Here is a 22723-nt window from a genome sequence, read left to right as displayed (position 1 = left end):
TCTCTGGAACACATAGCCTACAGTGTTTCAATTTGTTGCAGATGCAGAAACAAGCAGGAAGTAGATAAAGTCCCCATTATTACAGGGCCAAGGGCTTCATTCATGTATTTATCCATTCAACAAATATTTATAGAATGCTTACTTTGTGCCAGGAAAGTAGATTCTTGCTTTTTCAGGCCTTATATTGTTGTGGGGAGAAGATAGGAAAATAATCAAGAGTACAAGTAAATGAATAAAATAACACAAAGATAAATAAGGGCTATGAAGAAAGTAAAACAGTGTTGTCCCACAAGTGACAGGGGATGCCTCTTTTAGTTTATTTGGTCAGAGAAAACATCCCTCGGAGGATACCATTTGAGCTGAGACCTCAGCCAGTCACACACAGATCATTTAGGTGCAGGGAACAGCAAGAGCTGGGACTGAATACGCTGGGCAGATTTCAGGGCTAGAGCATAATGACAAGAAGACATTGGTACAAGAAGAGAAAAAGGAAAGCAGGGGCCAGTCTTGGAATATATCAGTCAGGATCGGGAGCAAGTGACAGGAAACTTAATTCAAACAGGCTTAAGGAATAAGAAAACTCATTCATATAATTAGAAACCAGAGGTGGGGCAGGTTTTGGATTGACTCAATCCAGTGACTCTAAACTTATTTTCCAAGAGTTTCCTTGTCTTTGCTGTCTTAGGTGTATAAGCTTCATCTTGGGGCTTGGGATGAAACAGATAAAGCAAGGAGATTATGCCATCCTGTAATTTTTTTCCCTTAAATTTACTATAATCCACTTAGTAAGATTCCCTTTGAGCCACATCCTCTATCTTGAACTTCAAAAGAGGGTGGGAATGACCTTCCATCCAATTATACCTGCTTATGGAACAGGAATTGAGTCAACTTCTCTTGAGGCACATGAGCTGCTTGGAGAGGAAGGGTTACCTGAACAAAATTAAGATTTTGTTAGGAAAGAGGAAGGGAAAAGGCAGTCTGGGTAGGCAGCCAGCCATCTCTACTACGTAAGGAATGTTGGTGACCATTTTAAGGAGTTTGGACTTTACTTATGCACACCAAACCATTGAAAAATTTTAGACAGTAAGTAGCATGATCTGATTTATGGTTTTAAAAGACCACCCTGTGAAATATTTTAGTAGTTAATTGAAGAATGACAAAGGGGATGTGGGAAGACTGGGTAGGAAGCTGGTAGTTCAAGCATGAGAGGTTGGGAGCTTGGAGTATAAAAATAGCAAAGGAGATGGAGAGAATTTAATTGAGATGGAGCTGACATAACTTGCCCATGGGTTGACTCAGGAGTAGGAGTTAGGGAAAGTGAAGAAACAAAAATGACTTGCAGGTTTTTGGCTTGAATACCAGGATAGATGGTAAAATAGTTTACACAGATAGTGAAGGGTTGATAAGGAACAGGTTTTGTCAGGGATTACTCAAGAGTTCTGTGTTTGGATGGAGATACATATTGAATATCTAGTGAAGCTGCCAAAGAGGCTGAGTGGAGTCTGGAGTTCAGTGGAGAGGCTAAGGCTGAAGATAGAAACATCATGGGACTATCAGCATATAGATGATGTATTTCTCTTTCAGGGGAACAAAAGGGCTGTGGAAGCAGAGTCTATACACTATAAGAACTAGGGGTCAAACAGAGGAAAAGAAGCCAACAAAGGAGACTGAGAAAGAGCAGCCAGTGAAATAAAAGCAAAAACAAGCAAATTTGGCATCATGGAAGCTAGGCAAAGAGCACATCTTTAAAAGGCATTGGTCCTACTAAGACAAATGCGTCTGAAAAATTGAACAATCTAAGGACCGAGGAGAGGATTTGGATTTGATAATAACAGTTTCACTAGAGGGGAAGGGTAAGAAGTACAGCTGAAGTGGAATCAGAGAAGAAACTCAGAAGTCGAGTCAGTCATTTGGGCAGGGCTTAACATATCCAGGAATAGGAAAGAAGATTCTGGGAGGGCAACTCCTAGGAACCCAAAAATTGAGTATGATTTCCAGAGGAGTTTTTTTTTTTTTTTTCCAATATTATTCTTTAGAAAAGAGAAATGTGCCATTGGGTCTTCATTTGAAATGTTGGTGGCCCTACCATTTCTAGATGCTGTAGATCCCTTTTCCCTACATACTACTTACATTAAAAAGAAATTAGGCAATTCAGATTTTGTAATTAGGGCAGGGGGCTGGTAAAATAAGACTCTGTTGTAATCTCAATGCTCATCTATGTTGTTTTGGTTGCTCTTACATTGGCACCAGCTGCTGCTAGGACATTTGCTAAATATAAATGTAAATTAAATATAAGTGTAAACTAAAAATAAATGTAAATTAAATGTAAGTATAAACTAAAAATAAATGTAAATTAAATAATATAAATATATGTATACTTTTTGCATTTGCTGTAGATCCTAAACTTGAACTCTATAAAGTTCCTGATCCTCCTTTGTCCCATCTCCCCAGAGGTGTCCCTCTCAGTCCCTTTAACTTATATCTACCAGAAAGTAGAGCAGGGCAGAAGTTGTGTCCTTTTCCCTCCTCCTCACCTCCTGGCCACAGCACAATAAAAACTCTGTTCAGAATTTGGCTAGCTACTTCTTTTCCCACATTCGATCAGGGAACACTTAAAGCCATACAGTGTCCCTGTCCCGCCAGAAAGCCTATGGGCAGGGTGCCTCTTCGAGCTGACACAAAGACACACTGTGCAAGGCGTCTATGGCCAGAGCAGGGGCCACATGTGGATTATCAATAAGGCTTTTGATTTTTTTTCCTTATGTCATATCATCATCACATTAAACATAATTCAAGCAAAGAAACAAAACTTGCATTCTAGACTGTGAGACTTTGCCTGCCCTATAGCTACTAAGAAATGTAACTCCTTTTCAGTTTAAACATATTCCTTCCAGAAAAGTGTCATAAAATTTTTTTCACACTCAGTATAATTTTCCACTTTAAATTAATGTTATGTGATTTGATTGACTGTTTTGACTCTATTTAAATCATCCATTTGGCAGGACACATGGGTGGTTCAGTTGCTAAAGTGTCTGCCTTCAGTTCACATCCTGATCCCAGGGTCCTGGGATCGAGCCCCGCATCTGGCTCCCTGCTTCTCCTTCTCCCTCTGTAGCGCCCCACCCCCGCCTGCTTGTGCCTCTCTCTCTGTCTCAAATAAAGAAGTAAAATATTTTAAAAATAAAAAAAGTAAACTGTCCATTTGGAAACTAAAGTTAGATTTAGAGGTAAGCTTCAGCACCCATAAAGGTTGCTTCTCACTAGAGCCAAGAATTGCAGAAGGCACAAGGAAAAAGACACGGTGCAAACAAATAAGCATCAGGTACCTTGCTGCCAAGGTACGCGTCTGTGGTGGATTGTCACCTTATCCATCTTCATTGACTTTTTGGTAGAGCTTCCATTTTCCACTGCAAAATAATTCTTGGAACTGGTCCCACGTTAGCCACGGAGCAGAGTTCCAACAATTTCTTTCCAAAACTGGCCTTCAGAAAAATGAATCTAAATACTTTTCAGACAAATATCTGAGTGAAGCTATGTCAAAATTTTCTGGGTTGTTTTTGTTTTCGTTTTACTAGCTACAAATGTGACAAATCTATAAAACATACATGACCTCCCACTAAGACTCTTTGTTAACTAATATACCTGTAATCTGACAGGTATACATCAAAAGGAGGGTTTGTTAGAATAAAAGAACAGATAGGCGTCTTACTATTTATGGAGGGCCTACTGTGTGCAGGGTTAGAAGGGATAAAATGTGGTTTCTACTTTCAAGGGACTTACAATCTAGTTGAGAGGGCAAGAATATAAACACACACAAACTCAATAGTACAGGATACAGTGTAGGACATAAGTTACTATCGGATAAGTAGCAAAAACAATAAATGTCATTAGCTGAGAGGCAAGCATGATAATACTCAGTAGTACATAATTACTAATACTTATATATTTACTATGTGCCAGACATTCTGTTGAGCGGTTGTACGTTATTTCATTTCTTGAATTATTATCCTCATTCTAAGCATAGGAATTACCTCTGATCTTCTCCCCATTCTGAAGAAAGCAGTAAGAATGATATAAAGTGAGCAAAGACCTAGAATCAGGAATGTGCCATATGGTAAGCAGATGCATTGATCTGGGGCAAAGGACCCATTTAGGGGAATAGAAAGAAATGAACCTTGAGGCCACGTTAGTCTGTTCACCACCATATTCCAATGCCCAGCATAGGTGCCTTGCACATAATAGGTCTTCAGCAAATGTATCTTGAACAACAGCAAAAAAAGGCCTCCAGTTTGTGTCTATAACCCAGATCAAGTACAGTGTGATAAAGGTAATTCGTGAATTAAAGCCAGCCAGCATGTAGTCTCAGAACCTAACGCCAACGCCTCCCAATTCCAAACTGTTACAGTAAGGATTCAAGGGGGAAGAACATACCAGAATGGGATGGGTCTGAGAGCAGCAGCAGCTCCAGCTCACTGGGTTTCTGTCATGGAAACTGACATGGTGAGCAGTTACGTCCTTATGCTGGCCTGCAAAACTGTGCAAGATCTGACTCCTGGCACCTCTGCAACCTCAAACCCTTCTTCTCCCCCTCTACTGCCACACTGGCTGGCCTCCTTGCTACCCCTCAGTCCATCTCAGAGCCCAGATTCTTCCGCGCTGCTTTTAAGTCTGTGATAGCCACTCCCACCACATCTAGCTACCCTACCCTGCTCCCTGGCATTATCTATTTATCTGTTTACCGCCTTCCCCTGTACACACTAGAACACGGGCCCAGAGAGTCAGAACTCCATCTGTTCTCTTCACCACTGGATCCCCAGCATCCAGGACAGCACATGGCATATCATTAAGTGCTCACACACTGCAATTCTGATAGAAGATCACTTTCTCTGGCTCTCAAAATACCTACTTCTCACGGGCAGAGGATTTTGTTCAAGAAATGTCACACGGAAATTGATGAGTAGAGTTTGGAAACAAGAGTCAGAGCGGCAGGAGTCCAGACCAACCTGTTTATAAAAGATGCTTTTGCCCAGAGAAGGGAAAATACACCATAAAACCTCTGGCAAAGTATGTGCTTTCTTAGGACACCCTTAACAAGTTGTGCTTCTGAAACGATACCTGGTCTAAACAAGAAGATCTACAAACTTGCCAAAACAATCAATTCCCAGGGCTTAGAGTCACTACTACCAGTCTCAGCCTCGCAAACAGGCAACCAGTACTGTACACTGTGATATCAAAAGACTGGCTTGCCTCTGTAAGCAAAATCAGGCAAGTGCACCATCCAGGTGACAGAAAGGAAGGTGAAAAAATTAATCTTATTTTCATTATTTTTTTCCCTTACTAAATATTGTTAAGGAGTTAGGTACCATGAAAATGGGTTAAATATTGCTGACTTAGCTTAAAGTTTGAGCATTCATGGGCCCAGGAATACATTTGTCATAGGATAGTAATGTGTCCGAGAATCTTCTTTTGTGCCAATTCAGACTCCAGAGACCACAAGATGTCTGATAAATTCAAAGGAATAATATAAGTAAAGTCATAATGCCTCCCAACTTTCCTTATTGGAAGGGTTCCTGCTGAGATATTCAGTAACTTCATGAATATGTATGGGGCATTCAGTGTATTTCAGGAACCGTGTTAATGTGATGGCTAATCCAAAGGAGGATGAGACATGGTCCTCGCCTTCAAACTGCAAGGAGTTTATCATTCACTGGGCAAGTCAGATAAGTAAGATGGTAGGCAGGAAACAGTGAGTGCCATGGTCCAGGTGGTGGTGGTGTTTTCAAGTGTTATAAAAGCACAAAGGATGGAGAGATGGATTCCAACTGGGAGAAAATAAATACTTCATGAAGAAGAATACGCTCAAACTGATCTTGGAAAGTGGTTGGAATTTCCATAGGATTAGATGGCAGGGAGCCTTGATTTGGAGCATTTGCCAACTTTTGTTGTGTAAATATTCCCAGTACGGCTGATTTCAGGTTGATGACGTGATGCCACAGAATACAAAATTGAGAGGAGGTGCCAGCTCCAGCGCACCATCTATGAGTCACCATCGAGCTTTGGACTTGATTAAATCATTCTGACTCCACTACTTTAATGAGTGGATTCACAGGTATTAAAAACATCTAAAACAACATTATAACGGAAGAGACACTTTTGCCCTTCTCCCTACAGCTCACTGACCTTTTAATAATCTCTTTGTCTATCCCTCTGTTCTTAGCCCTATGTCCCCGACTGGCCTACCTAGTATTGATCTGGGCCTAATGCCAACCTGTGATTCTGGTTGCTCTTCTTAGTGTTGGCTGTGATTGCTCTGGCCCTGGCTGTCACATGGCACAGAGGGCTGGTCTCCTGCCCATTGCCTGGTGTTGACACCCCTGCTGTCTCCGTAATGAAAAGCAGCTTTAGGAGCAGCTAACTGGGCAGGGTGTTTAACTGTTCTTGTAGCAGTTGGAAGGGGAAGCCAGAGAAATTGCCGAGAAGCTTTGCCGGAGGAAGATGCAAGCCAGCTGAAACTGGGCATTCATATTAATTGCTCCTTTGAGTTCTTAAAAACAACAACAAAAACCCACCACCGATGCATTCTCCTTCAATCACGCACTTGTAACTGGCTTTATCACCTAGAGGGCCACATGTGAAACGCCAGGCCCTCGTCTCTATCTTTAATTACAAGCAGATGTCCTCAGTACGTGCATAAGCTTGTGTCAGGAGGATGTTTTTTAAAAAAACTCACCAAGGAGACCACTGCCAGACAGGAAAGGAATATGTGAAGCTTGAAGTTATTATTAGGAAACTTCCCCATTGGGCCCACTAAGCCAGGGGCTGGCCTGTGAGAAAAGGAGGTCTTTAAGATCTCTCGCTGAACCATTGATTCTTACCTTGAGGCCCAGCTTCTCTCAAAATACATTTACAGCAAAATATGGCTACTGCGGATTTATTTCAGCATGTGGGGTTTTTCCTGATGCTGCTTTCTCTTGCCAATTTATATATTGTTTGTAGAGCAGCTTTTTTAGCATTAAAAGGTGTTTGAAACCACCCGCTTTATTTCATGGTTCTTTGTGTTTGCTCGTTTAAATTATCTCACGTAATGTGCTCTGTGATTTACTGGTCCACTATAGAAGAAACACACTCCCTCATGGAGCTCTGGGGAGGTAATTTTGTCTGTTCCAAAGGTCCAAAGATTTCCTGTTCAGATTTCACGGTCTTCTTTAGTGTTGCCAAGAGTCATAATGTGTACAAGATAATATACTTTGGTTCAGGAGAAGCTGCAAGTGGGGATTCAGTTAATCCAGTGAGCCACAAAGGAAAGGAAATTCCAGCTTGAAATGATCACTGCAATCAGGCCCTGCTGTGCAACATCACTGCATGACAGAGCAAAAGGAGACGTCTTGGCTGCCCGCATATCGCAGGTCTTACCTGGTTTCTCATGAATTGACCCCTGAAGGGTGTTTCTGCCCAAAGCCTCAGCAACCTTGCCCCATCAGTATAACTTCCAGAATGTCTGCGGTATTCAAACAAATCAGCCTATGCTCTAGCAAGTATGCCCTCATGAGCACCAGTTGTAGGCACACAGCAAGAAGTCCTAGCAGTGGAGCCCCAAAGAAGGACACAGTGACTCTCTCCCTCTAACTGTGTCTCTGCCTCTCTCTCTCTCTCTCTCTCTCTATGTCTATCATGAATAAATAAAATAAATAAATAAAAACTCTAATTTAAAAAAAAAAAAAAGCTCTCAGAAGAAGTTCTTTTTCCGGTTCTATTGAGATAAAATTGACATCAAACAGTGTGTAAATTTAAGGTGTACAACATAATCATTTGACAGATGTATGTATTGCAAAACAATGATCACAGAGGAAGTCTTAAGATAGAGATTTCATGGCACTTATATCATCATTATCATAATCATAAGCTAGTAGTGATAATGCTAGCTAACACTAACCAATGCTTATTTATGGCAGGCGCAACGTGAGGCCATTTATGTTGTGTCTCATCACGTGTAAAATGGTTGCTGTGTGCAGTATCTTGGTTCACTTGTGCTTGCATGGTCTGTTTTGGGCTGGTTCTAAATGCCTTTGCTGAACAACTGGTAAATTACAGTCCTCCCCAGAACATTGATTCTCTCACTCTAACTCCCTTCCTGAGAGAGTATTCACTAGTTTACGGAACTGGAATTGACTGCATTTAGTCCCAGGCTGAAATCTCTGACACAAGTAGATATCCATCACCTACACCACCGAAATCACTTCCCCCAGAGTCCCGCTGCCCACATATAGCCTGCACAGTACATGTTAATAATGGTAGTCTCGCTGGGCTTAGGGCAGCTTCCTCTCCTCAACAGCCTAGCGTAAAAACACTGTCAAATTCTCTGTGGGAAAAGATGTACCCTTGCTTCCAGGATAGTGGCTAGCAATGATAACTATGATAAGACTATCTAACAGTGGGGCACCTGGGTGGCTCAGTTGGTTAAGCATCCAACTCTTGATTTCAGCTCAGGTCATGATCTCAGGGTGGTGAGATCAAGCCCCATGTCAGGCTCTGGGTTGAGCATGGAGCCTGCTCAATGTTGTGCCCAAGATTGCGAAGCCAAGAAACAACCGAGGAGCCAACACCGATGCAAGTACACGAGGGTTTATTAACAAGCTCGAGCTTGGGTCCGAGTATACCCGACACAGTGGAGCTGGGACTTGGACCCCAAGGTGGTTTCCAGCTTAGTTTTATGGGCTGGTCTAGGGGACCTCCAGAAGGGGGGGAGGAATTTCTCAAGTTCTGTTTACATTCTGATACGGGGCTTTCAAGGGCATTAAGCTCTGTTCTCATTCTAATATGGGACTTTCTAGGGTGTTAGGCTGCCCCCCCACCCCCCCACCCAACTGAAGTAAGGTAAATTTCAGCTCTTACTCGCAAGGGCCTGAGATGGCTGTACTTGCGCTAACGCTGAATTAAGTTCAGCTGAATTAAGTTCAGCGCTGAATTAAGGTGGAATGGCCTTAATTTTCTCGGCCTCCGCACTCAAGATTCTCTCCCTCTGTCCTTTCCCCTTTCTCTCCCTTCCTCCTCATCCTTGAAAAAAAAAAAAAAAAAAAAAGAATATCTAACATTTACTACTTACCTATATTGTATATTTAGTGTATTGCATATACTGATTTGATTTAAACATTGCATGAATAGATACTGTCACTGTCCTCATTTTATAGACGAGAAACCAGGTCTAGATACATGCCATAGTTGGGAAGTTGAGTACCAGGTTGGACATAAATGGGAAAGAATAGATTGCAGTTAATCCCAGTCTTGGGGTCCTGTTCTTGGGCAGGTCCACTATGAGGAGTTCTACATCAGGGCACGGGAAAGCGTTCGCTTTTCCCCAGTGTTCACAGGGTCAAAATTAAGTTCTTTGGGAAGACTGTCCCCAGCGTCCCCCTGGCTTCTCCCCCAACTCAACACACCCTAGCTCAGCCGTGCTCTGGCCACTCCCGACAGACAGATAAGGGCTCTTTACCTAACCAGGCTGTGTAGTGATTCCTCCGGCCCCAGCTGCCTGTGCCTGTTCATCCCAAGTCCAGCACCTGTCTCAACAAGTCCCCTTCCCCAGGAAGCTTGTCCACGCTGTTAAAGGCCACCCTATTGCTTGGCCACTCCTTCTTTTATAGATTCTAACCCTGGAGACTATTAGCTTGCTGAGGCTAGGGGATGCAGCCAATCCATTTTATAGCATAAGCACCTTAAATATATCAGAGTTTTTCATTAACTGCTTGTCACCCTGTTATTGTTTTTCCCTCACTGCTCAGCCCTTAGACATTAGGACAGCTCTGACACTAATTAAAATTGGCAACTTTGCATGACACCTCTGTTTACTAAGAAGGAGGTTTGGTTCATTGCATTTTACTTTTGTAGCCAGCACCCCTGCGGGGCTGGCACAAATCTGTGGCCTTTCCTTTGGGACACCATTTGTCCTTTTATGTCTTGACTCATCACATATTGTGGAGAGTGTTAGCTGAGGAGGACTTTTTGCTGTATGAAAACGTTACCAAATGCTGATACCATAAAGAAGAAAGCACCAGATGTCTGTCTGCAAGGAAAGCAAAATCCTGGTTTGTGAAGAGTCAGGGGTGACCAGGGTTCCCCCAGGCATTTCCGGGCCTGAGGTTTGGCTCTGCAAGCTCCCTTGGGGCCTAATTGACCCCCACATTCCATCTCAGTCATCATTCTGGAGAAATTTGTCAGCTTTGCTGCTGATCTTTGCGTGCAAACTGGTGTCCGTTAGTGTTCCCAGTTTTAAGCTGAAAACTGAGACACACTGGCTGGAGACTGTTGACCAAAATAATACGTGTGATTTTGTGACATCCCATGGTTGACTTCATTTTTCTCTTCCTTTGAGCTATCAGAAGTTTCTCCAGGTGTTTACAGTTGTCAGTGAAACAGGTCATTTATAGTTAGAAATTATGTAAAGATACCAACCCTCAACTGAGAAGAATGTTTTAGTGCTCATCTTAAAGGCAAAGAGTCATAAAACAAAGTGTTGTCTGATTTGTAGCAAGGAATTGGAGGAGGGCATGTTCCAGATGATGGTAATAATAAAGACTGAGGATATCGAGGCATCTAGTCAAGTAGCCTTCAGGGGACTTTCATAAAATGCGATTTTCCTTCTGGTCACGTTAAAATCAATGTGCAGTACATTAACTCTAGGCAAATGTGTATTCTGCTTGCTTTTTGTCATAATTCTTTATTGCATTTGGCAGCAAATGAGCTTCTAATATTAAAATTTAGAGAGAAAATAAAGAATACTTTTAGAACTTATATTTATGCAGAATTTAAAATATTAACTCATCAATGCCCCCAAAGCCTAACTTCCCTTGGAAAAATGCTCTCACTGATGTGTGCAGACTGAAAAACTTAAGAAAGATTAGAATTCTGCAGTTTAATGAGAGGCTCTTAACTTCATCTGTTGGGTTCTATTATTTTGAACACCAGACCTGACACCTGCTTCCTACTGGTAGCTGGGTAGGTGGAGCTAGTGAAAAAGCGTATTGAAAAGATCGGGGCAAGTGGACAGGAGATTCAGGGTGACAGGAGTGGGTCAGCTCACTGCCCAGGGCATCTTTGTTTTGTTCCTCGCTCTTTTTTCATAATCAGAGAAGGATTTCTTAGCATTGTTTCTGTAGGTTTCTACTGAGGACCAAAAGCATCAGCGGTTTCACTGCTTTCAGAGTTTATTGTGAGCCAGGACCATGTTGCCCCTCTAAGGAGGTACAGAATCCAAGAGAAACCCCCTCTCCACCAAGCCCAGATAACAGTTGCAGACTCTTGTAGCAAAATGACCCAGTTCAACAGTTCGATGACAACTACATTGATCATTTTCCATTCTTCCTGTTTTTAATGCAACATAATAGTAGTATCCATAGAATTATAACCACTTTTAGAATAGATGATTCATTGCCCGTCTCATGTCACAAAGTTCCGTGTCCGTCCTAACTTCTCAGTTCCCCTCATCCCTTCCCCATTCCCAGGATTGCTCACATGTTTATTTCCAAGAATAAACTTGTTTGACTGAAATGTTTTTAATACTGTTTTCGAAAAAAGAATTTATGTTCCTCTCCATTTTCACAAGCAAGACTGAAGCTTGGACTCAGATGTTCTAGGAAGGCGTTTTTCCATTGTTCCTGACCATGTCTAGCCAGGAGACCAGAGGTGACTAACACTGGGTTTCCATGTGCTCTGATATTTATGAGTTCTTTTTAGAGAGTAGGTATGATTTTAATTTTAAAAAGAAAGAAGGAAAACAAGGGAGAGAATTATTGTGAGGTTGAGCCAGGTCACATTTTTGTCCCTTGAAAGTGAAATTGTAACAGAGTCACATCAGACCATTTTTACAGGGATGACTAATGGTTTTCTTCCCTTTCTGTTCCAGCCACACCAACTATCCTTGGCAGCGCATCCCAGAGTCTACAAAGAGTTAATCCAGGCCTAGGGACAAGTAAGAATTTCAGTCCTTTTTCTGTCACCAGTGATCTTGTCCATCAAGACATTATAATTATAATTTAATTATAATTCAAGCTACCGTCCTATCTGTGCTTTATTTGAGATTTGATACCTGGATGAATGATTGAAATTGCACAAACAAGCAAAAAAATATGTATATATTTTTAAAAGGTGTCTTTTTTCAGCTTCTGTGCAAAGCTGCTTCTTTATTTCTCTAATTTGCTTATCCTTGGAAGTAAAGCCAAATTAATGAGAAGGGGGAAAAGATTTATTTACTGTGGACCAACAATTAGTTTATTGAGTCTAGGAACCTGCCCCCTCTTACAAATTGTGTATTATATTGTCATTATTATTTTGAGATATTTCTATCACCTTGACAGTTAAACTTGCCCTTCAGCCATATTATCTTATGCTCCAAAATTCTACCTTCAAGCTCTTTCTTCTCCTTAAAATGCCTTTGTACACACCCTTTTGTCCTCTGACAATCTCTTCTTCATCCCCCAGACTGAACTCAGACCTCAGCCCTGTGGGGAAGCTCCTCTAAATCCTCTAGGAGCAAAGACTTGTTCTGCCTCTGTGCTCCCATGGAACTTTGTCCATTGTTCCATGATAGATTTACTTCCCGGTACTGGAGTATAGATGTTAGTACCATGCATGGAACTCAATGAGCTGTATAGGCTGCCTGAATTAATGAATTATGTTGAGCTTTAAGACAAGGCCCACTTTTTATGCTGCTTCTAAATTCCTCATGTGACCTAACCCAAATCCTGATCAGTAATGGGTGCCTTTAATTAAATTACAGGGAAGGATTCTCTCTTTCGAAGTATATGCTGGAGTCTGCATGACACAGCAGAGGAAGGGAAGACAATGCACCTAACTTGAGTTTAAGCCATTGCTGTTTCATTGGTAATTCTGGTATTATGAAACCATAATTTGGATTTTATGACATAATTACAGAGTAAATTTCTACATGAGATGTAAATCCTTGGAGGTGACTCAAAAGGAGCATTAGTGCTATTTTTGACAAATGCCATCCACTTGTCAGTTGTGCCAGGCCACAAACTCTTTACAGCCCTCCTGTTTCAGAAGCCTCGAACATGTTCCTCTGCTCCCTAGTTAATATGAAGGATTACAAAAAGGGTGGCCTTTTCATCATATTTGGGTCCTCCCAGCCAGTAGATTTCAAAGCCTTCACACAGCAGAGGATGGGACTTATTGCTACTTTCTGCAAGGAAATGAGAAGGGATCAGCTAAAAATGTTTTCCTATGAACAAAATTGTTGAGTCACTGTAGTGTACACCTGGAAATAATATAGCACTCTATGCTAATTATACTGGCATTAAAATAAAAAACTAAAAAAAGGGGATACCTGGGTAGCTCAGTGGTTAAGCGTCTGCCTTCGGCTCAGGGCGTGATCCTGGAGTCCTGGGATCGAGTCCCTTATCAGGCTCCCTGCATGGAGCCTGCTTCTCCCTCTTCCTATGTGTCTGCCTCTCTCTCTCTCTCTCTCTCTCCCATGAATAAATAAATCTTAAAAAAAAAAAAACTAAAAAAAAAAAAAAAGAATGTTTTCCTAATGGTGCCTGTTCCATCCCACAGTGGTCCTTCCTCTGCACACAAACATAGTCCACTGCCCTTCATTTCCCCCCAGAGGGGTGCTACAATTTTTCCCATCTTCTTTGTAGAGTCATGGGGTCTGAGGACCTAAGCAGAGGGCCTTGTTGCAATACAACCTCTGGGTATGGCAGATCTGTTGAGGAAATTCCTGCTAGGTCATTCGGCATTCATTGATTGTCTGTCTTTGTGATGGGCAAGACTCATTGTCCTTGATCTGTGATACATCACACAGATACTGACCTGCCCATACAAAGAATACTGTCCTTCTAGCCTGCTCCCTCCATCCCAAAACTAACTGGATAAAGTTACCCTTATCAGTGCACATGTCAATCAGTGCTCACCTTCTACAGTGCACATGCTTGGACACGTGGCAACCTTTATCATTTGAGCATCTCACTGAGCTACAACAGACCCCAGTGTTCATGTCATCTCACCGTGTACACTGTCACCGTATCACAAGCATATGCACCAGCACCAGCTCTGCACTCTGGGGAAGAAAGAAGTGAATAAGATATTGTCCTAACATCAGGGAGCTCCTATTCTCACTCAGGAGATCATTTTACACAAGAAGCTAGGGTTCAACATGAAATGTTGTCATTACACAATTAGAAGTCATACATTTCCTATGTACACTTTTCCAAATTCTCACATTCAAAGCAAAACCCTGATGGAGGGAAAAAATTACAACTGTCTCTAAAAAAATTTGAGAGAGAACTGACCTAACAAATAAATGCCATGCCACCTCTAGAGCCACCTTGAACTTTATTCTTGGGCTTGCAGTAACTCCTTCATAGCTGTCTCCCTCCCCTCTCCTCCCCCTATTCATCTCTCCTTTTGTGTATGCCAGTGACAATTCTAAGAGCTCAACATATCACTCTGCTCTAAACAACTCAAATTTCAAACTACAAACCTATCCCAAGACACTGAAATCCAAGATCCCTCATCCCAGCTTACAAGTCCTTAGTACTTAGTACTCCCCAGGCACACTGTGCTCTCCTTCCCCTAGGACTTTGCTCATGTCATCCCATCTTCCAAAACAATCCCCCTTCCACCTACCCCCCGCCTTCTACAAATATAAATCCTGCCCATACTTTAAATCTCATCCGGAACACTTTGGCCCTTGACTTAAGACAGTGCTTCCCTTCTCCATGCTTGTCTTTAAGAGGGATGATACTCTTTTATACCACTTTTTTTTTTCTTTTATACCACTTTTAAGGAATATATCAGATGCTGCTTTGGAGTAGAGTTATTTGTATATTTCTCTTATCTCCCCATCTCCCCATCTGGATTACGAACAGCTATATCTTGTTCAGAGTTGTGTAACTCCCAGGACCTAAAATGGTACCTTGAACACAGTAAGGAATAAATGATAATGCAAATAAATTAATTAAATGGAACTAGCCTTAATAGCTCCCTGGTTACCGATCCTTCTCCACCCTTAGCAAGTCCCACAAACACCCCTTGTTATCGAGCCTTTGGCTGCCTGGAGCCATCAGGGAGAAACAGATCTCACCTGTGTTAATTACGCATTCATCACCCTAAGTGTTCCATTGCAGAGAGGACTCCTGGGAATCAAATGGTTTATACTCTGAGAACAGCTTCCTTACAGGCAGAGGCTATACAGTATGGCAACAGTAGAAGAGGCGTGTGCATTGACCAGAGTCTGACCCAAGTTGGCCTCTTTGTCCCCTCACTGCTCAGTCACACAGGGTGCACTTTGTCTCCAGATTTGGAACCACTTACCCATCTGCCAGCCGAACACCTCCATACCAGGAAGCCCAAAGTCTCCTCATGATGGGTTTCCTATAGTGAGCTGGTGATGTAAAAATATTCGAGCTGTGTGGACAACCGTAACCATCAGCCCCCAGGTTCTGATGACTTTAGGTGCAAATCGTAAACCTAATTCTGTTGCTGAGCAGCATTGGCAGACCTACCTCCTACACATCTTTCTAAAGATTATTTTTTCTCTCTCATTTATAAAAGTCATTCCTTTTCATTGAATGTACTGTGTATTACTATGAAAGTGTAAATTTTATAATCAATGGCATTTCCACTTCAAATTAAAATGAGTGTCCAACTGGAGAAAAATATTGAAGTCTCATTGACTGACATTTGGAGTATAAATTAATCCAAAATTTTATGAAAACAGGCATTCTGAACATAAATGTCAATGACGAGGTCAGAGTTTTGAAAGGATTCCAGAAGGTTCTCATCTTAGAGGGGTACAACAGATGAACTGCTTAAAGCCTGATAAGTTCACGAACAACTTCCTTCGCAATCATGAGTTCCTTTTCAATAAACACGTGATTATAAGACAAATTTGATACAGTAGTCGTCACCTTTGCAGGTCCTTATCTTCTGTTCTTAGCTGGACTCACGTCCTTGCCTGCTCATTTCTTTCTTACCCCCTCCTTTTCCCCACTCCAAGCGACCCTGCTTGCTGCTCCCATATTCGCTCTTCCTGCCTATGTCTGATGCTGTGATTTTTATGCTCCATCACCGTTCAGTAGCTCTCCACTGTTTTCTACATTATGAGTAAACTCCTCTCCCTGGCATCAAGAAGGTCCATGACATGGGTCCTACATGCCTTTCCAGCCAGCCTTATCTCCCTTGTATACTGTGGACACCGATGTTTATGTCCTTGTATTTCCTGCTTCATTGTATCCATTCCTAACTACTCCTTCGCCAGACATTCTCTCTAAGTCAGGAACATCCTTCATGTGTTTTGTCTTTAAAGCATTTTTCAGTTATTGCTTTATGCCCCACAAGGATGAGTACTTCCACTTTGGAATCTCTGTAGACCTTTCCTGCTTTCTCTTAAGGAGAAATAGTATATAACACAGTACTTGAAAGAAACCAGCCTGATAGCAGGACAGACCAGTTAAGTGTCAGATCTTCCTAAGTTTTATAAGTGTTCTGTTTTGTCTTATGTGTTTATCTCTAAAATAGAGATGCTAATAGTAGGTACTTGTGGTACCTACTATTTTGTTGTTGTGAGAATTACAAATGTTGACATATTTAAAAGAGTTAGAATAGTATCTGGCCCCATGGTTTATTGTATTCTCTCGTGGCTCTTAGTTTATTCCATCAAGTATTAGAAGTGAACTGTATGAATTGTCCTATATTCAACTTAATGTTGGAACTTAATATCATGTCATTTGAACCTTATGGGTTCTTTGGAATGCTTTCTATTCCCTTGGAATAGATTGTACTATCCTCAAGGATAGGGGCCATCTCTTATACATCCTTGTATCCCACAGTACCTGGGAAGTACCTGGCACATGACAAGTGCTTAGTGAATGGTGTTGGGTTTTGTACCCACACACAAAAGTTAAAAAAAAAAAAAAAGCCAGGTTTTCTCCCAATATCTTAATTACTCTTTGGCTAGTACAGAGCACTTCTGTGCCCTTCAGCAGCCATTTATGAAAGGAGAGGGCTAAAGATCTACGAGAGGAGAAATTTCTCTTGTCTGTTGCTATAAACACATACCGTCTTTCCCAGAAAGCCTTCCACAGAAACTTCACTTCAGGTCAGGGAACAAGTGTCATGGTCTAGTTTGGGATATGTCGTAGGACCTCTCTATACCATCACTGTAGTATCCCATTGGCATTTCATCTGCTGAGGGAACAGTGGCCCCACACCTGCCTGTGACCCATCACTGCCCTCATCTGAGCTGGATGACCCTCTCAGCTTTGAGGATCCATCTTCATCAGATCTTTTCGACTTTGAGGGCTTATTAGCTGACATTACAGCTAAAACAAGCACACCACAAGGAGAGTGTGTCTGTGCGTGGCTGGTACCTTAGAATGTGCAGCATTTATTTGTAATAAAGAACTTGAGCTGTGGACCTGCTTTAGAGCACAGCTCTGACACTGGGTTCTGACATTGAAGCTGATGTTGAATTCTTGACAGTCTTCTGTGTATAAATAGTCCGGTAAATGATTTCAGTAAGTAAACACAGATGATTATGATCCCTTCTAAGGAAACAGTGTTTATGTTGGCTCTCTCTTGCACCCAGACTACTGGTAGCCCTTCCTGACTCACAGCACTAATGTCCAGATAATGCTCAGTGTCCTGCCAACACTGTTTATTGCCTTCCTTGCTTCTCTGAAGTGGGAGGAACACAGATAGAATTATGCACTTTACACAAGAAGAAGTGGAGGTACAGAGAAAACAGCTTTCCTGAGCATCCTAACAGACTAACCTGAGAGTGAAGAAGATACTGTCAGAACAGTGCTTGTACCTACCCCTAGATAAGTCAAATAAGGTGTACATAATGCATATTATTGATAATTCAACAACAGCGTTCACCTACCACAAAATATGGTCCTGGCAGTGACTTTTTTCCAGCCTGAAATAGCCAGTTGGTGCCTACCATTGGTTATCAGGTGTTAGTGTCCTGTTATCATTATTATACACCGTCCTGTATTCACATGTAATTGTTGGGAGATACAGATTCTTTGTAAAATAAATATTAGATTTTAACTTTGTTATCCTCCTTCGACTCCCAGCAATTTGCTGAGCCCTAATCAGCGGTAAGTAGATATTTACTACTTAATTTATAAGAGAACTAGTGGCTGTGCATATGCTTAGGCCAGTATTGGTGAAACCTCTGGGGCAAGATATAAAATTTTACAGACTTTAATAAACATTTATAAACTTGCCCACAGCTCAAGGCCAGCCTCTTCAGGTACCTGCAGCTCCTTTCTGGTTGTAGACACATATCAAGGTCTTTTATTTCTTTGGAATCCAAACAATAAAAAAGTATTTAGAAATCTGTGAGCATATGCCTCTAAAAACCTTGATCTGAGAAATGAGTCATTTTTTTTTTAAGTCTTAGAAGGATGATTAAGCATCTCCCTAAAAATTCCTGTGGGCGTTTGTGTGCTCCATATACCAGTTCCTAGTTTTGTTTCTCTTCCAAGGCATAACACACATTTTTCAAGGATGAAATCCAAGATAAACGTTCTTTCACCCTGGGTGACCTCAGTGGGTGGTGAGCACTTTGTAGACTCTAGAAAGTTGAAGCATCACAATATTGGTTGTGACCTGTGAGTCCTTCTAGCATGCAGCCTTCTGATTCACGGCTTGGCTTCTCCAAAACCACTGCCCCCAAGAGAGCTCTGGCTTCTGCATACAGGAACCTCTCTAGGGAAAGAATCCCTGAACTGAGTCCACACCAGCTTCTGTTGTGTGATGAACAGTTTTTTTAGATAATGTGCATATCTGAGAAAAGCTCTTGAATTCATTATGTAGAGCTGTACTGATTTTAATACAAATTAATATATACACTGTGAAAGCAGACAACACATCACGTTTATATTTATGGAATTCAAACATAGGTGCCATTAAGTAGTAATCCAAGTAAGAGCATGCCTCTTAGCAAATACATACAATATGAAATAATATATATTTAAACCAAAAGTAACTTGAGGTGATTAATTACTAAATAAAAAACATCATTTGGAAAAGAAGTTATGCAACTTTCAAAGGGCTTTTTAAAATGTATGATTTATAAAAAATTGATTTGCATGTAATTTGCAATCTGTGATACTAAATAGCTATTTTTCTTTTAAGGTCAACAATTATTTAATCTAGGGGTTGGCAAACTATGGTCCTCAGACTAGACTAGACTTTTTGTAAGTAAACATGCCTATTTATTTCAGATTGTCTGTGGCTTCTCCAGGGATCAACTAGTCATCATGTTTGTACTGCATCTTATCTTTTAATCTCCAAAAAAAATTATTTCCAATTCAGTAACTAACATTAATGAGAGTATAAGATTCACTTTATGAATTTACTTCACAGTCAATTCTGAAATACCCTATACTGTGAAGTAAGATTAACAGTATCTGCTAATCAACATGGACTTGTACATTTATTATGTTAATGATTATTATTGGTGATGGTGGTGGTGGTGCTATTGGTACTCCATCAAATGAATGCTGAGCATCTGTAAATGCTCGGTGATGGATGAAATAGGCAGGCATTTGCAACTCAGCTGTCTGCATACATCATTTTCACGCAATATTTATCTTACGAAGAGTTACAGTCAGTAGATCACATGGCTCTGGTGTGAGGACAAACTTAATTTTGCAAGTTTGTAAGTCTTTTATAACCTGCTGCAACTGAATTCATGCTGAAGAATAAAGACAAAAGACTCTCCCATTAGAAAATAGTGTAATGTGAGATGGCAGGACACCTGCACCCCAATGTTTATAGCAGCACTGTCCACAATAGCCAAACTGTGGAAGGAGCCTCGGTGTCCATCGAAAGATGAATGGATAAAGAAGATGTGGTTTATGTATACAATGGAATATTACTCAGTCATTAGAAACGACAAATACCCACCATTTGCTTCGACATGGATGGAACTGAAGGGTATTATGCTGAGTGAAGCAAGTCAATCGAAGAAGGACAAACATTATATGGTCTCATTGATTCAGGGAATATAAAAAATAGTGAAAGGGAATAAAGGGGAAAGTAGAGAAAATAAGTGGGAAATAGCAGAGAGGGTGATGGAACATGAGAGACTCCTAACTCTGGGAAACGAACAAGGGGTGGTGGAAAGGGAGGTGGGCGGGGGGTTGGGGTGACTGGGTGATGAGCACTGGGTATTATGCTATATGTTGGCAAATCGAACTCCAATAAAAAAAATATACAAAAAAAAGGAAATTGTGTAATGTAAAAGACTCATAAACCTGAAACCTCACCACATCACCATAGATGTTATGATTCAGATGGATAGCTTTCATGAGTCTTCAAGGTGTTCTCAGGTAACATTCATGTGTTTACTGCTGTAGATTAATTTCTGATTTTCCACATGTTATGGAAAAACAGCCTTGAATGGTTCTTTATTCTCTCTTAACATTCCTTAATAAACAGAATTTTTAAACTCCAAATTTGGATTAATGTGAAAGCAAATATTTGCAGGAGAGCCCATCTGTGCTCTCTGTTGTCAGCACATCTGGCTTTGTGCACCTGTCACCATGAAGCTTCTGCAAGGCAAACCCCAAAGCAATAGAGAAACACCTGGATAACATCCTTTCTGTGATGAAGCTTTTCTTTTTCCGAATCCTAAAAGCTTTTGAAGTTGTGCATCTTTTGCATTAAACTCAAATGTCTTATGTACACCTGGTGTCTTTCCTTATAGACTGTAAGTTTTTTGAGGGCAAGGAGGTAGTCTTCTTCATCTTTATATACTCTGTCCCTTTCTTCACAATTTAAACAGGACCTTGTACCCTCAGTCTTATAAACTCTTATTGGTTTCACTTGGTGTCACAAGCTCTGTGATGAGGACTTTAGGGTTTGGGTTGCTGGAGACCATGAGTTGTCTTACATGTGTGCATCCAGCATCCTGCCAATATGCCACAAGCTCCAACTTCTCCATCTATAAATGGAGATGCTAACACCTATCTCAGAGGGTCATTGTGAGGAGCAGATAGGTACATAGAAAAACTCCTGGCACAAAATAGGTATGGAATAAATGTTAGATATTTTATTATTTTTTACTACTGCTGCTGCTTATGGCTACTACTTCTATTACTGCTCTTGAAAGAATAGTAGCAACCTGGGTCCCCAGAAGTGCCCTGCCTACTTCCTCACCCACTCACCAAAGTGCATATCCAATTTAACTTCATCTGTATTTTCTGGGAGGATAGAAAGAAGGCTGGATCTAGTATAGTATATCTCACATCCAAATGATATATATTTTAAGAAAATAAAATTCTCACAGACTCCAGAGAATGTTCGTACAGCCCAGTTTGAGAAAAATTGATTTAACAAATTTTACTGTTTTTTGTATTTTTCACTGCCTTTTAGAAGCAGGGAACTAGGGAACAGTGAAAGGGAGGGCCTGAGAGGTTTTCCCAATTCCAGCTGCCAGAGTACAAGACATGGGCTCCAGGCAGGAAAGACAGACACCCAAAAAGAGGTGGTGGGGAAGAGGGCAAAAGGGAGGCCCCAGAGCCTGGCCTACTTGCTTCACCAGCAAGATTAGGCACAATGTTTGGCACCTAGTAGAATATTATTCCCTTTCTTAACTCTTGTCCATGAAAGGCTGTCCTTAGGTATAGAAGAAATGAGACTGTACAGACCACTAAAATGTGTGCCATCAAAACACACTTTTCCTACTTTTCCAAAGAGCATCTTTAACCCCTACTAGATGAAACTCAGTCCCAAGGAACAATTACATTCCAGATGAGTCATTTGACAATAATCATGCACTATTTTATTGGTAAGATTCCTTATATGGAGTCTCTAAGTTAAAATTTGTTTTTGCTTCACAAGTTCATTTATAAGGAGGCTTCCTGGATAAAATTTAACAGCAGCAACAAATAATATGTTAACTAATGGTGAGGTGCTCAGGCTGGTCTATGACAGGCCATTCAATGCATACTACAGGTGAACTGTGGCTGGCTCTGAGCATTGGAGCAGGAACTCTCTGGAACAGAAAGAGGAGGAATGTTTCCCACCTTCTTTAATACCACCTCACTACCCCTCCTCTCTGTCTCTCCCTACACCGCACTCTAAATACCCTGATTTTCCTGGATGAAGGCAAAAATTTTGAAGTATATGAAATTTTTCTTTGGTACCTTCCCCAAAATTTCATTTTTGACTGAATAATCTTGATTAAATTTTGACTAAATAACCTCCTAGGGTATAGTCAACCTCAATGGGAGAAGCTGTCAAACCAGAAAACCAGAATAGCATCCACCAGTTGCATCCACCAGTTACATCCTGCCTTGTAAACCTCTCATTGCTGAGGTATTTATAACAGCAGATACCTTGTTATTAGTCAGTTACTGACAGGACTAGAGAAACCCCTCCAGCTCCTTATGATGAGACCAAAAGCCTGAGAGAGAGGTGTATCAAAAAGATCACCTGGTGCAGCTAGACTGCTGAAAAGAGAACGATTAGGAAAAGAAAGAAAATGCTTTCAGGTGGACAGAATCTGGAATGAAAGAAGCAGCCTTCTTGGGCAGCAGAGGGAAAGAAGGAAACTGAGTCCAGAAGGAATAGAAGTTTGGAGACCAAGATTTCTCATTTACCAAAAGAAGGTGAAGCTTGGCCTTGTTTGGGCTGCAAAATGAGAATTCTCTTCAAGTGAGATCTGTAGGACTCACTTGGCAAAAGC

The 22723-nt window shown here is 41.1% G+C and overlaps 1 protein-coding gene across 7 annotated transcripts in view; it reads left to right on the top strand.

Annotated features, from left to right (window-relative positions):
- The window catches only part of GHR (growth hormone receptor), a 271389-nt gene that overhangs the window by 184329 nt on the left and 64337 nt on the right, over nucleotides 1–22723 (top strand). For 4 of the 7 annotated variants that reach the window (XM_035714890.2, XM_035714889.2, XM_035714891.2 and 1 more), the window contains exon 3: nucleotides 11900–11965. The exons of the other annotated variants lie outside the window; for them this stretch is intronic. In XM_035714890.2, the coding sequence (XP_035570783.1) occupies nucleotides 11900–11965 (66 nt within the window). The remainder of the gene's footprint in view (nucleotides 1–11899; nucleotides 11966–22723) is intronic. 7 annotated transcript variants of the gene reach the window in all.

This window comes from Canis lupus, chromosome 4, assembly GCF_003254725.2.
Source record: "Canis lupus dingo isolate Sandy chromosome 4, ASM325472v2, whole genome shotgun sequence".
In the NCBI taxonomy this organism is placed as follows: Eukaryota; Metazoa; Chordata; class Mammalia; order Carnivora; family Canidae; genus Canis; species Canis lupus.
This window is presented reverse-complemented; position numbering and strand designations above follow the sequence as displayed.